Here is a 22,914-nt window from a genome sequence, read left to right as displayed (position 1 = left end):
TGCGAACATGCACACAAGCATCTTGGGAGATGGGATTTCCACCTTTCCATGGGGGATGGGGCAGTCATTTCGCCCCCCCCCTATCTAGACGCAGGGGTCATGCAACTAGTTAGCATTCTTTTCCCCTCTATTTATTTTTTTTTTTTTTTTTTTTCCTTTGGGTAGAAAACATGCTAAAATCCTATGGGAAAGTAATTCCACAACAAAATAAACAAATATAGGAAACAATTTGACTAGAACTCCATACACTACAAAGCTGGTTTAATGGACTTTAGAGCTAACAGAAAGGAATGAAAGAATTTGGTCATAAGGACCCCAAAGGTTTAAACTGTTAATGGTATATGTCCCAAGATGAAATCTACCTTAAAAAGAGGTAATCTGCTGCACCTCAATATTATAGGTATAATGGTCTCCTCAGTCAACTTGAACTTCTAAATGTGAATTAATGGCTTTGGTGGCCAGTGGTTTTATGTGGTCCCCTTGCGTCCACTTTCAGCTTAAAATACTGACCTAGAAAAGGGGATCACAACTGCAATCAAACTCTAGATCAAAAAAGCAAATAACACATATTGCACAGATAGTAGAGCAAAGAACTGGAAGCTCACTTACTATAGCATCTACATGTCATCGAACCTCATTGCTCTCAAACTGGCTCCATCAAAGAATGTGATCTCAAACTGACCTACCTTTTCCTACTTCTGACTTGAACTTGAATTCACTGGAAAGAAAACTAAACCATTTTAGAATGGATTCATCTAGTTACCATATAAGAGATGCAAATAGTTAGGCCCGTAGATAAATGAGATGATGCCCTTGTATTAACTTGAGACCAGTTGGAAAGAGAACTTTCATTAGCAGAGATAAACAGTCACCACTCACACCGTAATTTCTGAAGGAAAATGAGTGAAAAACTAAAAAAAAAAAAAAAACAGCTACTAACATATGGATTTCCAGCAGAGTGATCATACACTCCTGACTTTAGCTGGTCTCTGCATGTGTACACAGAAAAAGGCCTGTTACCTGGTGCAAGTCCTGCTTTTGCATGGTCCTTGGGGGGGGGGGGGGGGAAGATTGGAAATTACCCTAACCTTTGGCATTTTGCTTGCATCTATACCTTATGAAATTGCTATGATGCAATAGCCAACCAGAACATTCGTCACATCATCACTTAACATCAAAATTTCATGCAAACTTACTGTGGGGGTTGTATTACTCAACTTTGCTGTTGCATCAAACAGAAATTACTCAAATTTGCTATTTATTTTGATTAGAGTGAAAATAATGGTTACCAGAGAGGACATTGCAAGTATGAAGGAAGTTAAACAGTGACTTTATTTAGTGGTAGTTTTAGTCTTTTCACCGAAAGCATCTTATCCAAGATGTGACTTGTTCGCCTTCATGTTTTGATAAATATTAGTTACCTTCTTTCTTGTGAAGCTAAATTATGGTAAACAAGCAACAGCCATAAAAAAAACACTATTTTTAGTTTCAATCAACTACTTTATTGAATGGGAAAGTATAAGTAGAATATGTAAACCTTAGAGACTAGCCGCAATGATCTCCTAGGGCTAGGAACTTCTCTTTCCGTATGCGTTGAACTCTTTATATTCTTTCCAGTAGGTTTGGAGCACCCATTTTGATCTACACAATTAGTGTGCAGTCTCTTACTCTGACGTCCATCACAATATTCATTACCATGTGACCTTTTACAGGTCTTTTCTGATGAGTTGTCTATCTGCGAGCATCTGAATGATCAAAAAAGATAATAATCAGGCACAATCCATTACATTAGACATAAAACCATGACTTTTGAAACAAAATTTACTCGGAGCTCTCTCTATCATTTATGGTGCTGCTTCTTTCCTGCATATGAATATCAACGTTGTCAGTTTCTAAATGACTGGATCGACAGAGAACTGAACAAAAACATCTAACTAAAAGAAAATTGGGGGATATACATATAATTTAGTTGTTAAAGATTAAAACATTAATAATATTACAAAGTCAAATAAAAAATGTTGTCAATCGAGGTCCAACTCAAATAATTATCCAGAATTCTCGTAATGCCACCGCTTATTGCTTAATTTGATGAAGTTGCATTACATATCATAGTTGTCATGGCGACTAGGCGACTCAAGGCGTTGGAGGGGCGACAAGGCTCCTGCCTAGACACCCCAGTCTGCAGTATATGACTATATGTAACATCGCAATGATAATTTTATATTTTACGCTTATATGCAACATAGAAGCCATATCAATGCAATATGAAATAATTATGCTAGTGATGGCCTAATATGAGAAAACAAAGATATAATAAACAAAGCACAGGATATAATATAACTCGTAAAGTGTCAACAAGGCATGTTGTCGCTTTGGACCCAAGAAAGAGCCTGGATGCCTAGGCGACACCTTGACAACTATGTTACATATAATACAATTGAATTATACAAAAAGGTACTAATGAATTAATGGTTCTAGCATGCAATAAAAAAATATTTAATCATTAACGTGGAACAGCAGAATTTAATTCCATGCATGTAAAATGAAAGTGTAAAAGTTCAATTCAACTCAAGAAAGGCTTATTCCAAGCTTTCAACTACCAAGGGTCTTTTAGACATTTATATTAGGTTATGAACCCTTTTATGTAGTTCCACATCTATGCCCATACCTTCCATAAAATCACCAAACCTCAAGCCTTTCTGTAACTACATCAATAATCCAATTTTTCTTGGACCTTTCCCCCATCTCATTTGAGCCTTTATCTAGTGCCATGCCGCTTCTCTCTGCAGTGGTTATTCCTTAATTAAACATGACAAACTATTTCAGTCAACTTTTCCCCGTAATATCACCCATTGGTGTATGTTAACCCTAAGTTCTTGTGATCTTCATGTTTAATTCTACCCTTTCTAGTCTTACCAGTAATTTATGTGGTTCTCGGGGTTGTCCAGCAATCTACTCCATAAAGCATGGTTAGTCCTACAACAATCTCATGGGATACCAACATCAACCTTGATGCAGGTCAACATTGGACCAGGCAAGGGTGGGAACTAGGGTTGATTTACCTGAATCTGCCATAGCTAAAGCCTAGAAGACATAAGGTTGAGCCAGATTAGTGAAGCCTTGGGCCGGGCTTGGACTGATTCCTTGGCTAAATAAACCCTCTCAAGCCTTCCTACACCAGCACCCCACCCCCCCAGAAAAAAAAAATAGTCTAATGTTTAACTATTATAGATCCTAACTATGAAGGAGCTTGAGTGTTCACTGGTAAAGCTGGAGGTGTCATCTCCTAGGCCTGGGATCTAATCCCATTTCACCCTCGGCCGTCCCCACTCCCTCACCCTAGATCCTAACTATATTACTAATATATTTTTATGTCTCTATGGTTAAACCTACATATATAACCCATAGGACTTAGAGATATCATGTCAATGATGGTAGAGTTTATTTCAAGGCTTTGAGCATATCTAGTTAATATGTTGGATTTATGGATTTAGATGTAAATTATCCACATTATCATAAATAACCTCTACATTTTCTTGATAATATGTAAATAGTAACTTTATTGATATAAACAGCCAGAACAATATAAACTTCAAACCTCTTCAAAGGTTAATGTGCACAACATTAGAGAATATGCACGAGAAACTAACACAACAGAAGCCAGACCCTACTATTTGTTTCCTGATCTGCTACAATGGTTAAGAAAGCCCTGCGCAGCATGCAGGTCTCACTGGATCTCCATATTGTACTGCCACAAACCTATACACAATGTTTACTAAACCTGGCAAAGCTTGCCTGAGCCCAACACAAGGACAACTGAGCCTGGTTGTGGGAATGAACATTTTTTCTTGGGTTCGGATCAGGCAGGGCAAGTTCAAAACCTAGTTTGAATTAAGATCTAGCCATCCTTTCGGCTTGCCCAACCTGCCCAATGCTGAATGCCCAGACCTGGACTCAACTCATTTTTCAGGGACTCTTCTTAAGTAGGACCAACATGGAACCACCTTTAGGACCACCCAGACAGATAACGTCCAAAGAGCAAGTGGTTTTATGAGGGGCTGCAATATCAGATTTGACTTAGTTATCCCTTTGTTGTGTTCTAGTTCCTCTCGTCTTCTGTTACAAGGGGCATTTTGGAAAATTTGGTTCTTGATCTGATTTAGCTCTGGCCTGGTTCTTTTTATTTTCTATTTGGGTTAGTTGCTTCAGTTTGGTCCAAGTTACTTTAGTTTAGAATTAGTAAGTACTAAGTAGGAATAGTTTTGACTTTTTAACTTATCATAATTGAAGTCCTAATTGAGTTACAACTTACAATTTGGGGGCATCCAAGCATATGTATCACTGTAATCCTTTTTTATTCATTATGTTTAATGAGAATTTGGCTGTCCTACTTCTCTTCAATTATGTGGCTACTAAGAATTTGTTAGACCTTGATGATTTCACAGAGGAAATTTGATTGCTAGTAATTAAAATTCATTTTCTACTTAAGTTTTATCCATCTTTACATATACTTTCAACAATTAATATAATATTTCGCTTTTGAGATTAACCATTGCTTCTTCCATTGATTACTAGGTCCTTAACTTCAAACCCTAATCCATGCTTCTTAAAACCATTAAAAACATGCAACAACCAATCCTAACCTTTTTGATTAAAAAAAATTTAACCAAAAAAAAATAATAAAAAACCACTCCTAACCCTGTTCCCATAGCAAGGAGAAATTTCAAAGTATAAAATGATATAATAATGTAACAGGAGTCTGAATCCTTTGGTTGTGCAACTGGTGAATTGCCATGTGCTGTACATATGAGATTGGTTGGATAGATGGGAACTTCCAATAACAGCATTTTATAATGATGTCATAATAACTTTAGAATGAAAATGTCGATGTAATGAACATATGTCCTCCTAGACTTGACAAAAAACCAGAATACTAGTCTAGTTATAAATTCAAACAATCCAGACTCATAGAGTGAAACTATCCAACATTATGAGATGGTACAGGAAATAGCATCCCCACAATGCCAAATAAATTTTAGGTTGTAGTTTTCAAAGTTACAATATGTTGGCAAGAAAAGGAAAGAAAGGTAATACCCATGTTTCAGTATATGCAGTTGGAGGGTTCCTACAGGTGTTCTGATCATGCTCACAATTTGCAGATTCTCCATTTTCAATTTGTGTGCTGTGCATCAGATCATCGAAATTAACTAGACCACAGTTCTGGAAAGAGGAATTCATCACATTCTTGCATTGACTTCTAACTTCTGACAACTGCATCTCCATAGAAATACTTGGTGAGAATCCAGGACAGACCTCACTAGGATTTTCAAAACTGGCAGTATTGGAGGGGACTGAAACCTCACAGATTTTGCTAGATACTGGAAGACCCCTTTCTGGGAAAACATTATAAGTCCCTGAGCTGTGTCTTGCAGAATTTTCAGTTGAAATGCTACTAAACATTGAATTTTGATGCTTCATAGAATCAGGGCATTTTGGTCCATCCAACTTCATATCCAAAACAGAGTTAGAGGCAGATTTTGTCTGGGAAGTATCAAGGACCTCTAAATCAAGACATGTCATTTCCCCTTCTCCAAAACAGGTTTCTGTACCAGAAACCATCTGCATTTGTACATCAGAATGAGGTCTGGATAAGGATGAAAGTACTGGATCATCATTCTCTGAAATCCCTGATATTTCTATAGGAGTTCTGCATGGTATTGTTGCACATGACCTTAGTGATTCTCCAGTTATATCTGAGTAATGAGGAACCTGCAGAGAGTGGTCATTTGTTGCAGCTGAACTAGGGGAGGATCTGGGACATCCGGGGTCACCTTTGGTTTTCAATCCTGACTCTTCACTCCAAAGTGATGAGATTTTCATTTTTTCTTCACCCACTTCCAAGCTTGTAAGTTTCTGGGAGATACCGACCTCATTTGTGAAGCCCTCAACCCACTCTGATGGACTTGAATTTAAATCAACGAAAAGATTAATTCCTTCTTCAGAACTGACATACAACTTAAAAAGAGGTGCTTTTATGGAAGTCTCATTGGAGCGAAGGCCCTTCTCTGTAGAAAACATACTAGAAGTTAAGTTTCTATACTGAATTTGTGGTGAATTGCCTGCCCCACCATTTGTGGTGGAATCCTGTGAATTCTTATCCGAGTTTCTTGCCACTGCAGGCCTCTGAGACTCAAACTTTTGAGCGTTAAAACTAGCCAAATCACGTTGAGAGCCAAAACGCGATTTGATTGTTATCTCTTGCTGACCATAAGCAGAGCACCCATAGCCTTCTTTAGCTCCATTCATGGAAGGGTCATTGAGAACCATGTTCACAGTTGCACCTGAAGCCTGCCAATGCAAAATACAATAAAGTTTCCAGTATAGAGAGGAAAAAAAAATAATATTAGAAGGTAACTCTGCACAAAAAACATCCAAATCATTCTAAAAGAATACCAATGAAAAATTACACCTTAGGAGACATCTGGGCATTTTTATGACTACACATCCCACTGTAGTTGGCAGTTCGAGAATTCAAATGTTCAGAAATGTCCTTCTCTTTGGAACAATGGGAAGGTCCAAAGCTATCAGCATCAGATGTTTGCAATCCTCCTTCATGCATTCCTATTAGATTGCCAAGTTATATTTCAAGCAGGACAATTAGATATCATTTTCCAGTTCTGTAGAAAAAATTGCAAATATAAGCTATACAATCAAAATCCATAGATGAAGTATACCTTTGCAGATTTCTCCTACAGCTTCCAATTGTGGTACAGATGATGTAGGAGGAAAAACACCCATAGACCCATTGCACCACTCCCCCGAGGGTGCTGAATTAACACTCTTCTGATTTGACTGAATTAAGAAGGGGAAAAAAATAAAAGAAGAAAAAATCGTGTGTCAGCAAATACATCAATTCATCACATTGAAACCAGAAACCTGTTTAAGGACTAGGTTATGGGAGATTTCTTATGCTTGTAAGCCCTCCAAGTCTCAAACTCATGGAAAATCTAGGAAAAAAATAGGATTTCTGATATGTCCATAGATCCCTTAAAATAAAAGCAAATAATAAGCCAGTCCCAAGGACAATCATGAAGCAAAGACGGTGGATCCTGACCTTCACTGTATAATCAAAATAAGACACTTGCACACTCCTTTATACTAAAAATATTATCTATCTCCTGAACATGGGCTGGGTGCTAAAATTGAACACCCCCTCCCCCAAAAAAAATGCACTATCTTAAATGGTCTTATGGTCAAATCAGTCAACTTATATGGACCAAATGTACAAATCTACACTATTGATTCATGGATATGAGAAACATGCCATGTGACTGAAAACCATAGCTCCAACACAGCAACAAAGTAGTTCTGATATTCTAAGAAAACTTATTTTTTATTAAACGAATATGTAAAATAATAGAATTAACAAGAGCCCAAAGTAATGCACACTTGGGAATTCCTCCTTTGTGGTTTCACCCAAAGAGTTTGGCTGTGTGTGTTATGCTAGAGATACAAAATCTCCTCGCAAACTTGAACCCCGTGGGTTACGGTGCATTTTTTTGGGTTATTTTCCAACCCAGAAGGATTATAAGTGTTACCATCCCCCTTCCCGTCGTACTCTGGTTAGTATGGATGTCATTTTTCATGAAAACCTTTCTTATTATTCTTCACCACCTCTTCAGGGGTAGTATGTGTTGACCATTGAGGTTCCTCCTCTTTTATCCGCTCCTTGTGAAGAGGGTACTGCTGCCCAACCTCCTTTAGCTGCTGCCCAGCCTCCTTTAATTGCTGCTCAGCCCCCTTTAGCTGCTGCCCAGCCTCCTTTAACTGCTGCTCAGCCCCCTTTAGCTGCTGCACCTTCATCCGAAGGGAATTCCATACAGTGGGAGATCATGGAAAATAGTAGTGGTGATGTTCCTATTCAGGGGGAGCTGACTCCTGTCCAGAGAACCATTGGTGAATTTCAGAAGAGAATTGACAACTCCAACATTATCACCTATCAAAGAGGATGTTCTAAAAAAGGGCAGCTTCAATCCACTGTAGCACCAATACCTTTGCAGTTGCCGACTCAGGATCTAGATCCTACTTCTCCTGGAAAGACTTCTTCTTCCGACCTAACTATTGCTCATCGCAAAGGTACTAGCACTTGCACTCAGCATCTCATATCTCATTTTGTTTCTTATAGTTCTCTTTCTCCTTCCTTTCGTGCATTTGTATCCGCTCTTTCTTCTGTTTCTATTCCTAAAAATTTGTAGGAAGCATCTACAGATGGAAAGTGGAAGGCAGCAATGTTGGAAGAAATGAGAGCTTTGAAAAAATATAATATGTCGGATCTTGTGGCTCTTCCTCCAAGGAAAAAACCAATGGGATGTAAATGGGTGCTAGTGGTCAATCAGAAGGCAGATGGGACAGTGCATCGATGTAAGGCACGTCTGGTTGCAAATGGCTTCACTCAAACATATGGAGTTGACTATCAGGAGACCTTCGCACCAGTGACAAAACTCAATACTGTAAGAGTATTATTGTTTTGTGCCGTAAATCTTGGCTGGGGTCTTCAGCAGTTGGATGCGAAGAATGCCTTCCTCCATGGGGAGCTAGAAGAAGAGGTATATATGGATATTCCATCAGGCTTCTCTGATGATAAGACCAGGGACAAGGTCTGTAAATTGAAACGTGCTCTTTATGGGTTGAAGCAGTCACCTAGAGCTTGGTGAAGCAGGTTTCACAAGGCTATGATTTCAGTGGGATACAAGCAAAGCAATGCTGATCATACACTGTTCATCAAACGAGTTGGTGATAAGGTAACTATTCTCATAGTCTATGTTGATGATATTGTGGTAACCGGAAATGATGGTGATGAGATCAAGAAATTGAAACACCTCCTTGCCCTGAGTTTGAAATAAAGGATCTGAGAGCTCTAAAATATTTTCTAGGGATAGAGGTTGCTCGATCTTCAAAGGGCATCTTTCTTTCTCGAAGGAAATATACCCTAGATCTATTGTCTGAGACTGGGCTGTTACGGTGTCATCCTTCAGATACCCCCATGGAAGCTACTGCGAGACTCAAGGGGAAAGAGGGTGAACCAGCTGACAAAGGTCGCTATGAGCGATTGGTGGGAAAACTGATCTACCTCTCTCATACTAGACCAGACATCTATTGTTGTGAGTTTGGCAAGCCAATTTATGCATGATCCTTATTCCTCTCATATGGAGGCAATCCTTCGCATCCTGCGATACTTGAAGTCTGCTCCAGGAAAAGGAATACTCCTATCTCCCAATGGTCATTTGAAAGTTGAAGCTTACACTGATGTTGACTGAGCTGGCTCTACTGATAGAAAATCTATTTCTGGATATTGCTCCTTTGTGGGTGGAAACCTTGTCACATGGCGTAGTAAGAAGCAGAATGTTGTGGCAAAGTCCAATGCTAAAGCAGAGTTCCGTGCAATGGCACAAGGAATCTGTGAATTGTTATGGCTTAGAGGATTGTTGCAAGATATTGGTGTTGTTGTCCATCTTCCCATGACGTTGTATTGTGATAATAAGGCTGCCATTAGCATTGCTCATAACCCTGTCCAGCATGATCGTACTAAGCATGTGGAGGTTGACAGCTATTTATCAAGGAGAAGCTTAAAGCCGAACTCATCTGTGTTCCCTTTGTGAAGTCTACTGATCAGTTAGCTGATGTGTTCACAAAGGGGCTGAGTGGCCAAGTGTTTCATCCTATTCTAGTCAAGTTGGGCATGTGTGACATATATGCACCAACTTGAGGGGGAGTGTTGGATCGTATGGGCCAGAATACCGCGTATTCTGGACTTTTACCTTTTTGTGTTTTCCATTATGTACTGCCGACTCTATTTTAGAGTCGGCTATGTTAGGGGCAGTTCTGTCCATGTAATCATTATTCTCTATTATAAATATACAGAGCTTGGGATCAGTCTTTGATCATCCAAGCAATATTCTCTAATTCAGATCTGCTAACAAGTGGCTGAGGTTGTATCTTCTTCCTCCAACCGGATCACAGAAAAGAAATTGGAAGGTGTTAGTAATTTTCAGCAGTCGAAGAAGATAGTTCGGTTAGTGTTGACTGGGATCAACAAAAGCGTTTGACACAAACAAAGCTGGATGATGATGCATCATGGAACATCGTAGATGCACATATTTTGGGACAGATGTTGAACTCTATGGACAATCAAATTGTCGATTTAGTTACTCATATAGACATTGTGAAGAAAGTATGGGAAGACCTGAATTTTCTATATTCAGGTCAAAATAATGTTTCTTGAATTTATGAATTATCACAGGAATTTTATCTTGCAGATAAAAAGGGTCGTCCATTGATCCAGTATTTTGCTGATTTAAAGAAGATGTATGAAGAATCAAATGCTTTGCTTCCTATTACTTCTGATGTAAACCAGATGCAAACTCAGTGAGAGTAGCTCGTGGTTATGGGATTTTTGGGAGGTCTTGGAAAGGAGTATGATTCTGTTCGGTCCAACATTCTTGGTGGTGATAAGGTAGCCTCTCTTGCAAATATTTTCTCACGGTTTCTCCGAGTATCCCATGAAAATTTTCATGATCCTACACCTGTTACTGTTGATAGTTCAACTCTGGCAGCTTCTAATCGTGGGAATAGCAGTGGCTCTAGTGGTGGTGGAACTCGTGGTCGTGGTAATGGAAGTGGTTTGGGAAAGGTTCCCAATTCTGGTTCACAAGGTACTTCAGAAAATTCTGGTTCTGCAAAGACATGTCACCATTGTGGACGACCAAGTCACATCCAATGCTTTTGCTGGAAACTTCATGGCAAACCACCTCAACAACAGTTTGCCAAGTCTGCTGCAAGTATAGATCCTTTTGCTCCATCATCTAAGGGTAAGGTGGTGCAGATGTCTGAAGAGGATTATGCACAGTTTACACAATTTCAGCTCTCTCAGCCTTCGACACCCTACACTACTACTTTTGTCCAGACAGGTAATGCCACTACATGTCTATCTTCTTCTCGTCCCTAGATTATTGATTCAAGTGTGTCCGATCATATGTTTGGAACTTCAGGTAATTTCTCTTATTTCCATCCTTCCAATTCTAGTGTTACATTAGTTGATGGCTCCTTAGCCAAAGTTAATGCACTGGAATTGTTCGTCCCAATTCTTTGTTGTCCTTATCTTCTGTCCTTCATTTACCTGATTTCCCGTTTAATTTGCTACTATTAGTAAGTTCACTAACGATTACAATTGTTCAGTAACATTTTATTCTGACTCTTGTGTTTTTCAAGATCTTACGGCGAAGAAGATGATTGGTGGGGGGCGTGAAAAAGAGGGGTTATATCTACTTGAGGACTCTCCATTGGTTGCATGCTCCAGTGTTTGGTCTCCGTGTCAAGTTCACTGTCGTGGGACACCCGTCATTACAGAGCTTGAAAAAGATAGTTTTAGTTCTCTTTCCAATTTAGATTGTGAGTCGTGTCAGTTTAGAAAACTCCACCATGTGAGTTATTCCCCTAGAGTCAATAAACGGTTTGCGCACCTTTTGCTTTAGTTCATTCTGATGTGTGGGGTCCTTATCCTATTACGTCAAAGTTGGGATTCAAATATTTTGTTACATTTGTTGATGACTATTCAAGAGCCACACGAATTTATTTCATAAAAAATCGTTCTGATATGTTCCATTTTTTGGGCATCTGTTACTGAAATTCAGACTCAATTTAATATGCATATTCATACTATAAGCAATGACAATGCCAAAGAATATTTTTCAGCACCCTTCTCTTCTTTTATGGTTGAGCATGGTATGATTCACCAGTCTTCTTGTTCAGACACCCCACAACATAATGGTGTGGTTGAATGGCAAAACAGACATTTAATGAAAGTTAATCGTTCTCTTCATTTTTAAATGAAAGTACCTAAGACTTTTTGGCCTGATGCTGTTTTGACTGCAAGCTTTCTTATTAATCGCATGCCTTCTTCCCTATTAAATGGTGGTATTCCTTATTCTCTGCTTTTTCCATCTAAATCCCTATTTGCTTTGCCTCTACGCATTTTTGGGTGTGTTTGTTTTTTCATGATCATCATCTAGGTTTATCTAAGTTAGACCCTAAGGTCATTAAGTGTATTTTCATGGGATATTCGCGTACTCAAAAAGGGTATCAGTGTTACTCTCTGGTCTTACAAAAGTATTTTGTCACTGCTGATGTCTCTTTCTTTGAGTCCACATCTGATAATGATAATCCCTTTGTGTTGTCTGAATTGGATGATGATCTTCCCCTATATGTTGTGCACCATTCTATTCCGCGGGTTCTACAAGGTGTTGCCTCTTCTCCTCCACCAACACCACCACCTTTACGTTCTTTTGTCGTCCTTGCGGTAATACTACACCTACCTCATCGACTCTGTCTCAAAATCCTGATCCCGAGATGAGTATTCCTCCTTCTGATCTTGATGCTCCTATTGTTCTTCGTAAAGGTGTTTGGAGCTATACTCAGCATCCTTTGACCAATTTTGTGTATTACTCGATTGGTATGTATCGAGATGTATCGAGCCATATCAATTGATACGTATTAAAGCACCCACAGAACCCTTTGGCAGACGTATCGATGGTATCAATATGTATCGATCGTATCGTATTGACCCGTATCGGCCAATAAATTTCAATACCATCCGATATAGACGTATCGGTATGTATCGTATCGGTACCGACCGATACCGATACATATCGACCGATATGATACGTACCGATACTTCAAACCCTGGCTAAGAGACTTGAGGATTTGGTTTATGTGCATTATAATATGAGGTTGAGAGAGGAGCACATACGATTTGGCATGGAACACGATACAAGCCCAATCAAGTTAGCAGAAATAATCCAAGTGGATGAAGATTAAGAGAATCCCCTTTATGAGTAGGACAGGGATCAAAGTGAGCCTTTATTAGATGAGGCTGAGGGTCGGCCCAACAGCAAGATTGCTTCACATATGGGTGTTGATGTTGATGAGTCCCAACAAAGGGTCGAGTTCATTCGCAAACCCCACGTCCATTCGAGGAACACCCTAGTAGTCGTGGAGCTTATGATGATGAGTGGTCCCATTCCTCGGATGCCACTCAACCACCTACCCAGTGGTGGTGGTGGTACTGGTAGGTATTATGATGATAATGCCAGATTAGCATCCTTAAGCAATGAGGACTAGATGATTCAGGAGTCAAAGCGAGATCCAGAACCAGATCCATAGTGATCCACAGGGGAGGGCTCAGTTTACTCATGCAACACAAGATGATGATCATGGTGCACGTACCTCGAGAGGTTACAGTCGAGGTCCTCGCAAGCAGTTCAAAACTACTGATGAGGCATCTGGGATGGATATATCAAGCTTGTCTGGCACTATAGAAGCCATGAGTTTGGGGGAGACTAGAAACTACCAAATAACTCTTACGTAATCTACCATTCTACCCACTCAAATAAAATAAAATAAAAGATTGCACCCTATATCAACTACCAACCTCCTTTAGACCAAAAAACTGGTTTAGGACCAATCCTTGGTTTGGACATCCAAAGTGGTTCATGTTTGTACAACCAAGCTAGAGCAAATGCATCAGCTCACCTCCTATGAAAAGAACTTGACTCCGTCGAATTCGGATGAGGTCCAAGGATGTCGTCCAAGTTGACTCGCCAGAGAAGAAATGTACCAGTTGACCACTTGAGTTTGATAGATGAAAGGTCTTTCGCCGAAAGAAACTTCATCTCAAGCCCACCATGCTAAAAGGAATACGTAATTATGTATTCTCATAACTACAGTGCTTGGCTTTCTTTTTATTACAACCATGGTCCCAGAAGAATGTGGTAGACTTTCAAAGGGAGGACATCACACTGCACTTGATCAATCAGTCCATCAATGAAATACGTGAGCAAACACCTTTCATTAATCTTGAGATTTGTGTTGTTCACTCATGCAACCTTGTAAGGATTCAGATGAGGTTCTGTCTTCAGACTCAACCTGCAAACAACATCTTCAGTGAAGACGTTGGTGCAACTGCCTAGGTCAATCACTATAGAACATAAGTTATCATTGCATCGCATCCTGGTCTAAAAGATACTATTACGACGCCAATCTTCCTCATCGGGAACCTTCTATGTAGTCAAGAGAGGATGAATGACATGGCAATAATGACACTCGTCGTCGCACTCACTGTCATCGACCTCACTAGGCTCACGCTCACATTCAGCCTCCAGATTTATGGTCCCTGTCTTTCGTTGCTCTTCATGTGCAAATGGTATGAAATTTTCCTTATCAATGTAATCTACCAACCGGTTAGAGAACAAAGCAGGCATATGTCCGTACCCCTTGCTCGTAAAGCACTAAATAGCTTTCTTTGACATCACCGAATTCCTATTATATCCACGCCAAGGCAGAGAGTAAGATCTGTCTGAACCTCGCCGAGGTGGGGAGTAAGGACGAACCGGTCTTGCAGGTGCCATAGAAGAACCACTAGCCTGTGGTTTACTAACCGAGATCAACTTCTCCTGATAGAAAAAGACTGTTGTGATCGGGAGCTATCAACTCTAGAATACGTGTCGGTAAAAGTCCTCCGAGTGAAGGGCCTCCTCAGACTTTCCTTAACTTGATATATCACCTGAACTGCTTCCACCATAGAAGGCAGTCTACTGACTGTAAGTGCGGCACTGATCTGTGGATGCAAGCAGTTGCGGAATTGCACCACGAAGACCTTGTCCCACTCAAACTCTAAACAAATGGCTAAGTTATAGAACCTAGCAACGTACTCCTCAACTGACAAACTATTCTCTCTCAACTGCACAAATTTGAGGTGTACACGCTGCTTGTGATCAGCCGGTTAGAACCTCCGGTCCATCGCAATTTGCATCTAAGCCCATGTAGTAACTTGCTCAAGACCTCGAGTCCGATTCAGTTGCTGGTATTTGATCCACAAGACCCGAGTCATGCCTTTCAACTTACCCTCTGCAAATGTCAATTTTCTGGCTTCTGTCAAGTTGTGCCATCTGAAGAAAATTCCCAAACTATGAACCCAATCACAGTATTGCTTGGGGTTGTGGTCACCATAAAAAACAAGGACGTCCAACCTCGTTGCTTTGTCCACTCCGTCTTCAGATCATCCAGCCCCATATGGTGGTGGTGGAGTGGCTATAAGCAATGGTGGGGTGACGTGTAGCGGGTCCTATGTAACGAAGTTGAAAGAATCCCCATATAGCACTCTTTCCTTTCTCGGAAGCTATCATCCTATCAATGGAGGGCAGCAAAGATGCAATCATAGTCTGTAGAGAATTGACATTGATATTGGTGTGTTGACACTTCCCTTCAACAAGTTAGTGGTAACCTCTAAAGTGGTCACTCGTTCAGTGAGATTGGCAATGGCTGTATCAGTTTCATCTTTATTGGAACTAATCCGTTGAAGATCATTATTACTCACCATAGCTACAGGAATTGGCTCTGATACCAATTGATGCGAAACGTGGGTCACAAAATACCCAATTGGTTCGTTATAGGCCCACCCAAATAACCCATAGTGTCACAACTGAAAAAAATAGCAATATTGTAAATATTCTATAGTTGCAAGGGGGGAGGAGTGGCAGGATTGTAAATAATCAGAATTTGAGAGGGTATTGGAGAGCTCAATAGGATAGGACACAAAGTGGGAATTAAATTTATTAAGGGGGAGTGGCTGGATTGTAAATAATCAGAATTTGAGACGGTATTGGAGAGCTCAATAGATAGGACACAAAGTGGAAATTAAATTTATTAATGCAGGTTAGACTTGGAACAAAATTAAAAGAAAGGATATGAGAAGATAAAGGAAAAGAGGAGGGGCATTATGGGAAACTAAGAAAATAAAATAAGGGAATAGAAGAATCATGGGCAGGGGGGTTGTCTTCTACCTCTGGCCAAGGCAAGAGGTGGAGAAACCAGAATTATTCTCGAAGAAGATAACTCCTTCAATCTCTGTCGGTTGGGCCTGAGATTTCAGGCAAAGGGATGCAACTCAAATCTCTATCGAATCAAACCCATCACAGTTTCCATTATCAACTTAGTAAGGTGTATTTAATCCCTAAAATCAGACCTGGAGAACTTTATAGTTGCAGGTTTCTTCAAAGACTCGAGTCTCACAGCAAGGAAAGCTTATGGGTACGAGTTCCTAAGGTCTGAATTGCCTTGGAGTGATAATTCAACACCTCAAAACTCAGAGCTAATTGAATGGGCATATTGGGTCAGCGATGGGTTTCTTTTAAATCGGGTACTGTTGCCCCACAGTGAAGAATACAAAAACCAGTGGAAAAAGAAGAGGCAGAAGAAAGAACAAAAGAATAAGGAGAATAGGGGGGAAAGGGTCTCGCCGTGAAGAATGAGAAGAAGATAAAAGAGAGAGGGGAGGAATATTGCACGCACGCCACACAGGCCTCACACCACGCAACTCAATTATCAATTCATTCTCAAATCTGATAACTCCATCACACTACATCAATATAAAATGGAAAAAACATACCTTACATAATAATAGAAACCCAACTAGAATGGAAACTAAACAAACCAGGCAATATATCAAATATAGAAACTACCAAATAACTCCTACGTAATCTACCCACACAAATAAAATAAAAGATTGCACCCTATATCAACTACCAACCCCCTTTACGCCAAAAAAAAACTGGTTTAGGACCAATCCTTGATTTGGGCTTCCAAAGTGGTTCATGTTTGTCCAACCAAGCTAGAGCAACTGCATCACAAATGCTAACTAATTCATTAATAAAAATGTTTACAGATGCTATCAACCACATTGATCATATTTGCTTATTCACATTAGTCCATGTAGAGGAATAAAAAGAATACACAGATAGGAAAACTAATAACCTAAAATAGAATCAATATTTATAATTATAGAGAAACTGAAATACACTCTAAGTACCTATTACATAAAGTAAAATTTATTGGCTAAAAATAAATAATGGATTCAGATTTCTTCCAAGACGTTTATCTTCAACATTTCATATTAAAATATTTATCCGCGAAGCAATTACCCGGTAATAAGATACCAACAAATGGGCCAACTGAGAATTTGTCATCTTTGCCGAAAGGCCATGTTTCTTGCACAAACCTTGGAGCTCTTTGCGTGAGAGGTTGCGAAAAAATTCTTCATCTTCCTGATTCCCCATCTGCTTGGTCACAAAACAAAAATTAATTCCAAATTTCAACCTCTGTAAATCCAAAAAGGTTTGATTGAGAAGCAAAACCAAATTAAAGATTCAGCACGTTCGTCATTTAAATTAAGGACATCCACATTGAATCATCCAAGAAGTTAAGTGAGCTATAGAACATGGTAAAAAAAAACAAAGATACGGGATTGAAATGAATTACAAATTGATGCCCTGGTCAAAGGAGAAAGTATCAGAATTTCCAAGACCTTAAAGCATCGCAAAACACAACAATATAACATCAGAGTGCAAAATGGGCTGTAAAACATGTTCTAAGTAGCACATGATCCCCAAGCTCATCCACTAAATGTTAGCCAACCTATGCATCCAGTGGAATGAGAAGAGTAACAAGGATACCAAGGATCCAATGTCTCCAACAAGGTGATGGCCTCTAAAAGCCTCCACTATCAAAAAGAAAGCATCTACTCTACAGTAGTTTTGCTTAATTGTCAACCTCTCACATACAAGTCCTAAATCCACCTTAAGGCCATACACTAGCCAATGCATATATAATCTAAGACAAGCACTATTTGAAGCTGAAGGAGATTTGGAAGCTTGACAAGTATTATAAGAAAAAGAGGCCATAGCCAAATAAAGATATCAACAGTTGTTGCTAAGATCAGTAAACAACCCTTAGTTCCAGTCCCCCTGTTTGATGGTGATTCACAGAAACCTAAATTCATTCAGAGGCCAAATTCCCCAAGTAAAGAAGATGAAACAAAACTGTACCACAAGGCACTGCAGTCCTCGGACATTGTAGATGAAACCAATCAGAAGAAAGATAAGGAAATCAGCATAAGAATTCACTAGACATTCTGAGACAAAGAAGGAAGGTTTCATAGTTAATTAATAAGAAACAGTACCATGGACCTTATTCGATAAGCATAAAATTCTTAGTCAAATTAACCCTGCAAAAAAATAAACTACTTCTTTCTCTTTAACTTTTTAGGATTTGCTCCATTTATTCCGGTATTGAAGGATACTCTTGGATTTGGATATTCTTCTATTCAATGTAGATGATATAAGACCTTTAAGGTCAGAAAACAAATTAATGTTGTTCGGTTTCAAGACAACTCAACTTGAGGGGGCCACTCTTTCCCTGTTATTCTTATAAGGGAAAAGGTTCCGCACACTATCCATGTGCGGGAACCTTTTGCACGCCCAGACACAAAACCCTGCAGCAATCCCACTCATTCTCTCTCCTGACCCCACCCCCCATTTGAAGATTCAAAAGTGGGCTTCCTCCTTCGCCCGAATTAGTATACGGGCGTCGGAGGAAACCCTTGCCCTTCTTATAATGATTCTTATGTTTCTAGATCTTCAGTACTATCATATGGGATATTATTGAGTGACACCTCGACCCTTCATTTTTTTTCTAAATGCCCTTGTCATACATGACATGACTATAGATATGGGATATATGTAGGATCCATGGTTATCATGAAGCCACGGTGAGGCAATGTGATGGCCAGCTAAGGCCTAGGCAAAAGCCAAGGCACCTGAGGCAAGGCTTAACTGCACATGCTTGTATGCCAATTCTGGGTATGCTTTCTTCTTTTCCTTCTTCCTTTTTTCTTTCTTGCTTGCTTTTACTTATTCTTCTTCTTCCCCCTTTTTCTCCTCTTTTTTTCCTGTTTTTCCTTTTTACTCCTAAGTCTGGACTGGGCGCTTTGACACTTTAAGGCAACCTGTCGCCTAGGGCATTCCAGGTTGCCGTATGACCTAGGCAAGGCCTTAACAACTACCAGGATCCTCTGAATCTGGACTATTTTTCTCCCTCTTATGATTTAGATAAATACCAATTACTTGCTCAAACATACAACATAGACTGTGGACTTGTATAACAAAAAGTCAACCTGTCCATGCCCTTTTAACTTTACAGATTATTGAAATTCAGTACACCATTACATGTAGAGATCGTCATCACCAATGTCATTCTTTCGTTCCCCTTCTCATTTTTTTGGATATATAATGAATGCATCAAGCTTATTAACTTTCTCTCTTGCTTGGAAATTGTTGTTAAATGGTATGTATGATGTGCACCAATCTGGCGCTTCCATATCATCCAAGTCCTAGTATCCTAGGATCTCATGATCAAACAGATCGAACTCTAATTACATAGATACACCCAACAACCACACCTAAACCCATGTCGCAGAGACCTTATCATTTTTTCATGAGAGAGACGTCTTCAAATGGGGGAGAGCCATGCCATAAACCACCCTATCTAATGAAAGCCACAATAGAGAAGATTATGGTAAATAAATCTAAACTCGAAAACTTAATAAGCAGTATGAAATCTGTGTGAGCATGATTCCTAAGCTTAATAAGTTGATAAAATGTGTCTTCCTTCTCATTCATGAGAAAGGTTTCAAGTATCAATATCGGGTAAAATATCAAACAGTCCTGGTTTTAAGAGACATCTCAGAGACGTATTGAAGAGATGCTAGATACGCTTTGATCTGCATGGATATGCTTATGATACATTCAGAACTAGACTATTTAAGCATTGTATAACATAATGAGCAATAAATAATGATATCCAACCAATGCCCGATTATATGTGTCTTTGTGACATCTATGTGATTCAAATCTTCATTGGCAAGTACAATATCGAACCTACTAATAAGTAGTAAGAAGCAATTAAGCAAGAAGATTTGAAAACAAAAAATCTATGTGATTCAAATATTCATTGGCAATTGGAAATCTTTTCTTGTTTAATCACTCCTCCTAGCTCATTTTTTAGGAAGATATTTTATTTCAAAAAATGGGATTTAAGTTTTGACAACCTGTGTATCGAGTGTATTGGTCTGTATCAGATCGATATAGTTTTGTACAAAATAATTTTTTGTGTATCGGTGCTTTATCATATCGACATGGCCAATCTCGAGAGTATCAGACCTTACCGGTCGTATCGTATCGAGACTTGAAACCATGTTCATGAAAAATAAATTATTGAGAAACTGCAGAATTTCTTAGGAAAATCAAACAATCAATTGATAGGCAGACCATAACCAATCAGAAAACTTCTGTGAAGAGGATAACACTGATGATAAGCTAAAGGTGAAAGGAGATGATGAAAATGAAGACAAGAGGACCATCCCCAAAAGGACATGGGCTAAAACAACGATATGGGAAATCTGCTCAATGCCACAAAGGAAGCCATGAATACAATTCAAAGCCCAATAATCGAGCGCTCTGGGCACTGCATTTTTGGGTTTGCTCATCATAACTAGCCCACAATTTTGCAAAGCTGATACGATTTAGTTAGAGTGAGACACACCTGGATCTTATTCGTAAGTCGTTTAATATTTATTTCATTAAAATAGGAAACCGTACATTCAATGGATTATCTTCGTTGCTGGTAATGGTAGTAATCAATTTAATGAGAATCCAGCATAACCATTTAGGGTTAAGGATATAAATTAGTTCTGCTCTTAACGAGGTTCAATCCCCCCAATGTGCTAGCAGAATTTTTTATTTTGATGGAAGGATTTAAAGTAATAACAGAAAGCCACTCCCATTCTGAGAAGGATGCAAAAGTATACAAATGAAGCAAGAATTGGCGCAAGATGTCCATCAGCATGTTGCATACAGGATATAGTACACGTAAGATACCTTACCCAGAACATAAAAGAGGCAAAATTAGGCAAGTGTATCCTCCCCAGAGCATGAAAGAAATACTATTTTTAAGGAGATAATAGGGACACTTGAACCAAGAATGTTATTGTTAATATCTAGTAATTAAGCCATTATCTTGTATGATCCACCAAAAGGAAATAATAATAATAATAATAATACAACAAACCCAGCCTTATCCCAACTTGAAGGGGTCGGCTACATGGATCCAAGCGAAACAATGTAGGGAATAAGGAGGTAGGGTTAGTAACCCTCAAAGTGACCTACTCAGGACTGTCCACTCACCCTCCCTTATTCCTCTATTTTTCGTATTTTTACTGATTCTCTGGATAGAATTGTGTAGGATGAATCAGAATTCCAGAATTTTACGACATCTTTAATTGAAAGAAAGTAAAACAAAATAAAAGGAAAATTAACTGATCTACAAAAAGGGAATCTGGATTCAGCAGACTTCTTATTCATATAACTTGGCAACCTGGTCAAGTTTCCAAAATCTCCAAAAAGAACTCATCTACGATCAGTCAACAGTAATTGACAGGTGCATTCAGATTACCAAAATAAATAAACAAACTCAAATCAAGGGGAGAAGAAGAAGAAAAATCCATAACAACAACAACTATTGAGTATCAAACACTTAGCACAGAGCTCTCACGAGACATTTTCAAGTTGATCGAGCGACTACAAAATTACCTAGCAACCATCAAGCAGAAACAAATTGCGCAAGTCAAAATCATCATATTTCAACAGATAGCATCTAGAACCAGTAACCTATGAACTTATTGAAGATTGAAATGAAACCGTAGCTCAAATTTCTAACAATTACATGTTAAAGAAGCAGCTCAAGCTTCAAAATATTCCACAAAAATCGTCAAAAGGAAAAAAATAAATCAATTCCGTTCGAACAAATACCTATCTCTCCATTATCAACAAACTACATAGGAAAAAATTAGAACATAAAAATTTAGTCTCTGAGTTACCACATACCTTTAGAAAATCTGAGATTGTGTTCTTCCTCTAATTCTTTGAATTTGTATTTATAATTAAAGAAATCAGAAAGAAATCTCTAAATGTAAAGATCACTGCTCTGCTCTGGCAAAAGGCTGGTTTGAAGCTCGAAGGAGAGAGAGGGAGAGGGTATGTCTAGCCGTATATGAGTATATGAGCTTCGGACATGCGAGCTGGGGAGATACCAAAGTAGAGATGATAGTGTACATCTCAGTCTATGATCAGGTTTGTAGATCACACGTTAGAACACGGTTAGATAATGTTAGTCGGCCTTGTGATCGATTAGGGAAAGTGGAAGATTTTACGTTCAACTGCGAAACATGAAAACTTGTGAATTAAAAAAATTCTGATCTAATTGATTTAAACCAGGTATGCGTTTTAAATTGTAGATGAAAGAGTATTTCATCGTAGCCTTACCGAGAAAGTAACAAAGTCGGTGTACCTAGTATTCGGACTTCGGAGTTTGAAATAAAGCGCTTGGTACCGTTTCTTTCTTCTTTATCATTCCTTTCTTTCTTTTTTTTCTTTTTTTTCTTTTTTTTCTGTTTTTTTTTTTTTAACCCTTTTCATATTATGACCCGTGGGAGAATAGAAGATCTATACTTTCTCGTATAAAAGTAACACGTGGCTACCGATAAGGGCTGATTAAGATTATGTTGACTTTACCCCCAAAAATAATTATGTTGACTCAGCTTACTTCCTCGGCAACTACATAAATGGGTTCCACGAAAATTATATAACTTAGAAAAGAGATAATATGTCCTCTACATTTCCCAAATAGTAGATGTTTCGAAGAGTCCTTGCTTTAATGGCAAACTTGTTAAAAAGATTAGTCAACCCATTACCCCCAACATTACAAACATAGATAGATTGACTGAAAGAGTGCAATTGCTCAAAAATATAATGAGTGTTCCAGTAATCCTTAGTGGTTATATTTGCACAACGCGTCATCCCTGAGAAAACACAAAAGTAAGACCCTTCAGTAGTCCTCTGGCTTCTGCTTCTATACAAAATGTTGATTTAAAAGTATCTAGTTCAACCAACACAAAATAATTGTCCTTCA

The 22,914-nt window shown here is 38.9% G+C and overlaps 1 protein-coding gene across 1 annotated transcript; it reads right to left on the bottom strand.

Moving 5' to 3' along the window:
• Window positions 1–223: 223 nt before the first annotated feature.
• LOC122669448 lies at window positions 224–21,859 on the bottom strand. Its single transcript, XM_043866214.1, has 9 exons — window positions 21,831–21,859; window positions 17,034–17,171; window positions 6,735–6,852; window positions 6,470–6,621; window positions 5,095–6,348; window positions 1,826–1,863; window positions 1,538–1,745; window positions 610–718; window positions 224–510 (listed from the first exon to the last, which is right to left on the bottom strand). Exons 2-8 carry the CDS (start codon window positions 17,166–17,168, stop codon window positions 716–718), a joined length of 1,908 nt encoding a protein of 635 aa, XP_043722149.1. The 5' UTR covers window positions 17,169–17,171; window positions 21,831–21,859; the 3' UTR covers window positions 224–510; window positions 610–715.
• Between the last annotated feature and the right edge of the window lie 1,055 nt (window positions 21,860–22,914).

The sequence above is a fragment of the Telopea speciosissima genome, chromosome 7 (genome assembly GCF_018873765.1).
Source record: "Telopea speciosissima isolate NSW1024214 ecotype Mountain lineage chromosome 7, Tspe_v1, whole genome shotgun sequence".
In the NCBI taxonomy this organism is placed as follows: Eukaryota; Viridiplantae; Streptophyta; class Magnoliopsida; order Proteales; family Proteaceae; genus Telopea; species Telopea speciosissima.
Note: the sequence above shows the minus strand (reverse complement) of the source record. Positions and strands in the feature narration are given on the sequence as shown.

Bases quoted from the DNA above. Each gene is read 5' to 3' on its own strand.
- LOC122669448 (XM_043866214.1), bottom strand. From the start codon at position 17,168: ATGGGGAATCAGGAAGATGAAGAATTTTTTCGCAACCTCTCACGCAAA. The intron at 6,349-6,469 runs GTGTAATTTTTC...TTGCATTGGCAG, and splicing joins ATGCCCAGATGTCTCCTAAG to GCTTCAGGTGCAACTGTGAA. The intron at 1,864-5,094 runs GTATTACCTTTC...ATTCATATGCAG, and splicing joins CTGCATATACTGAAACATGG to GAAAGAAGCAGCACCATAAA.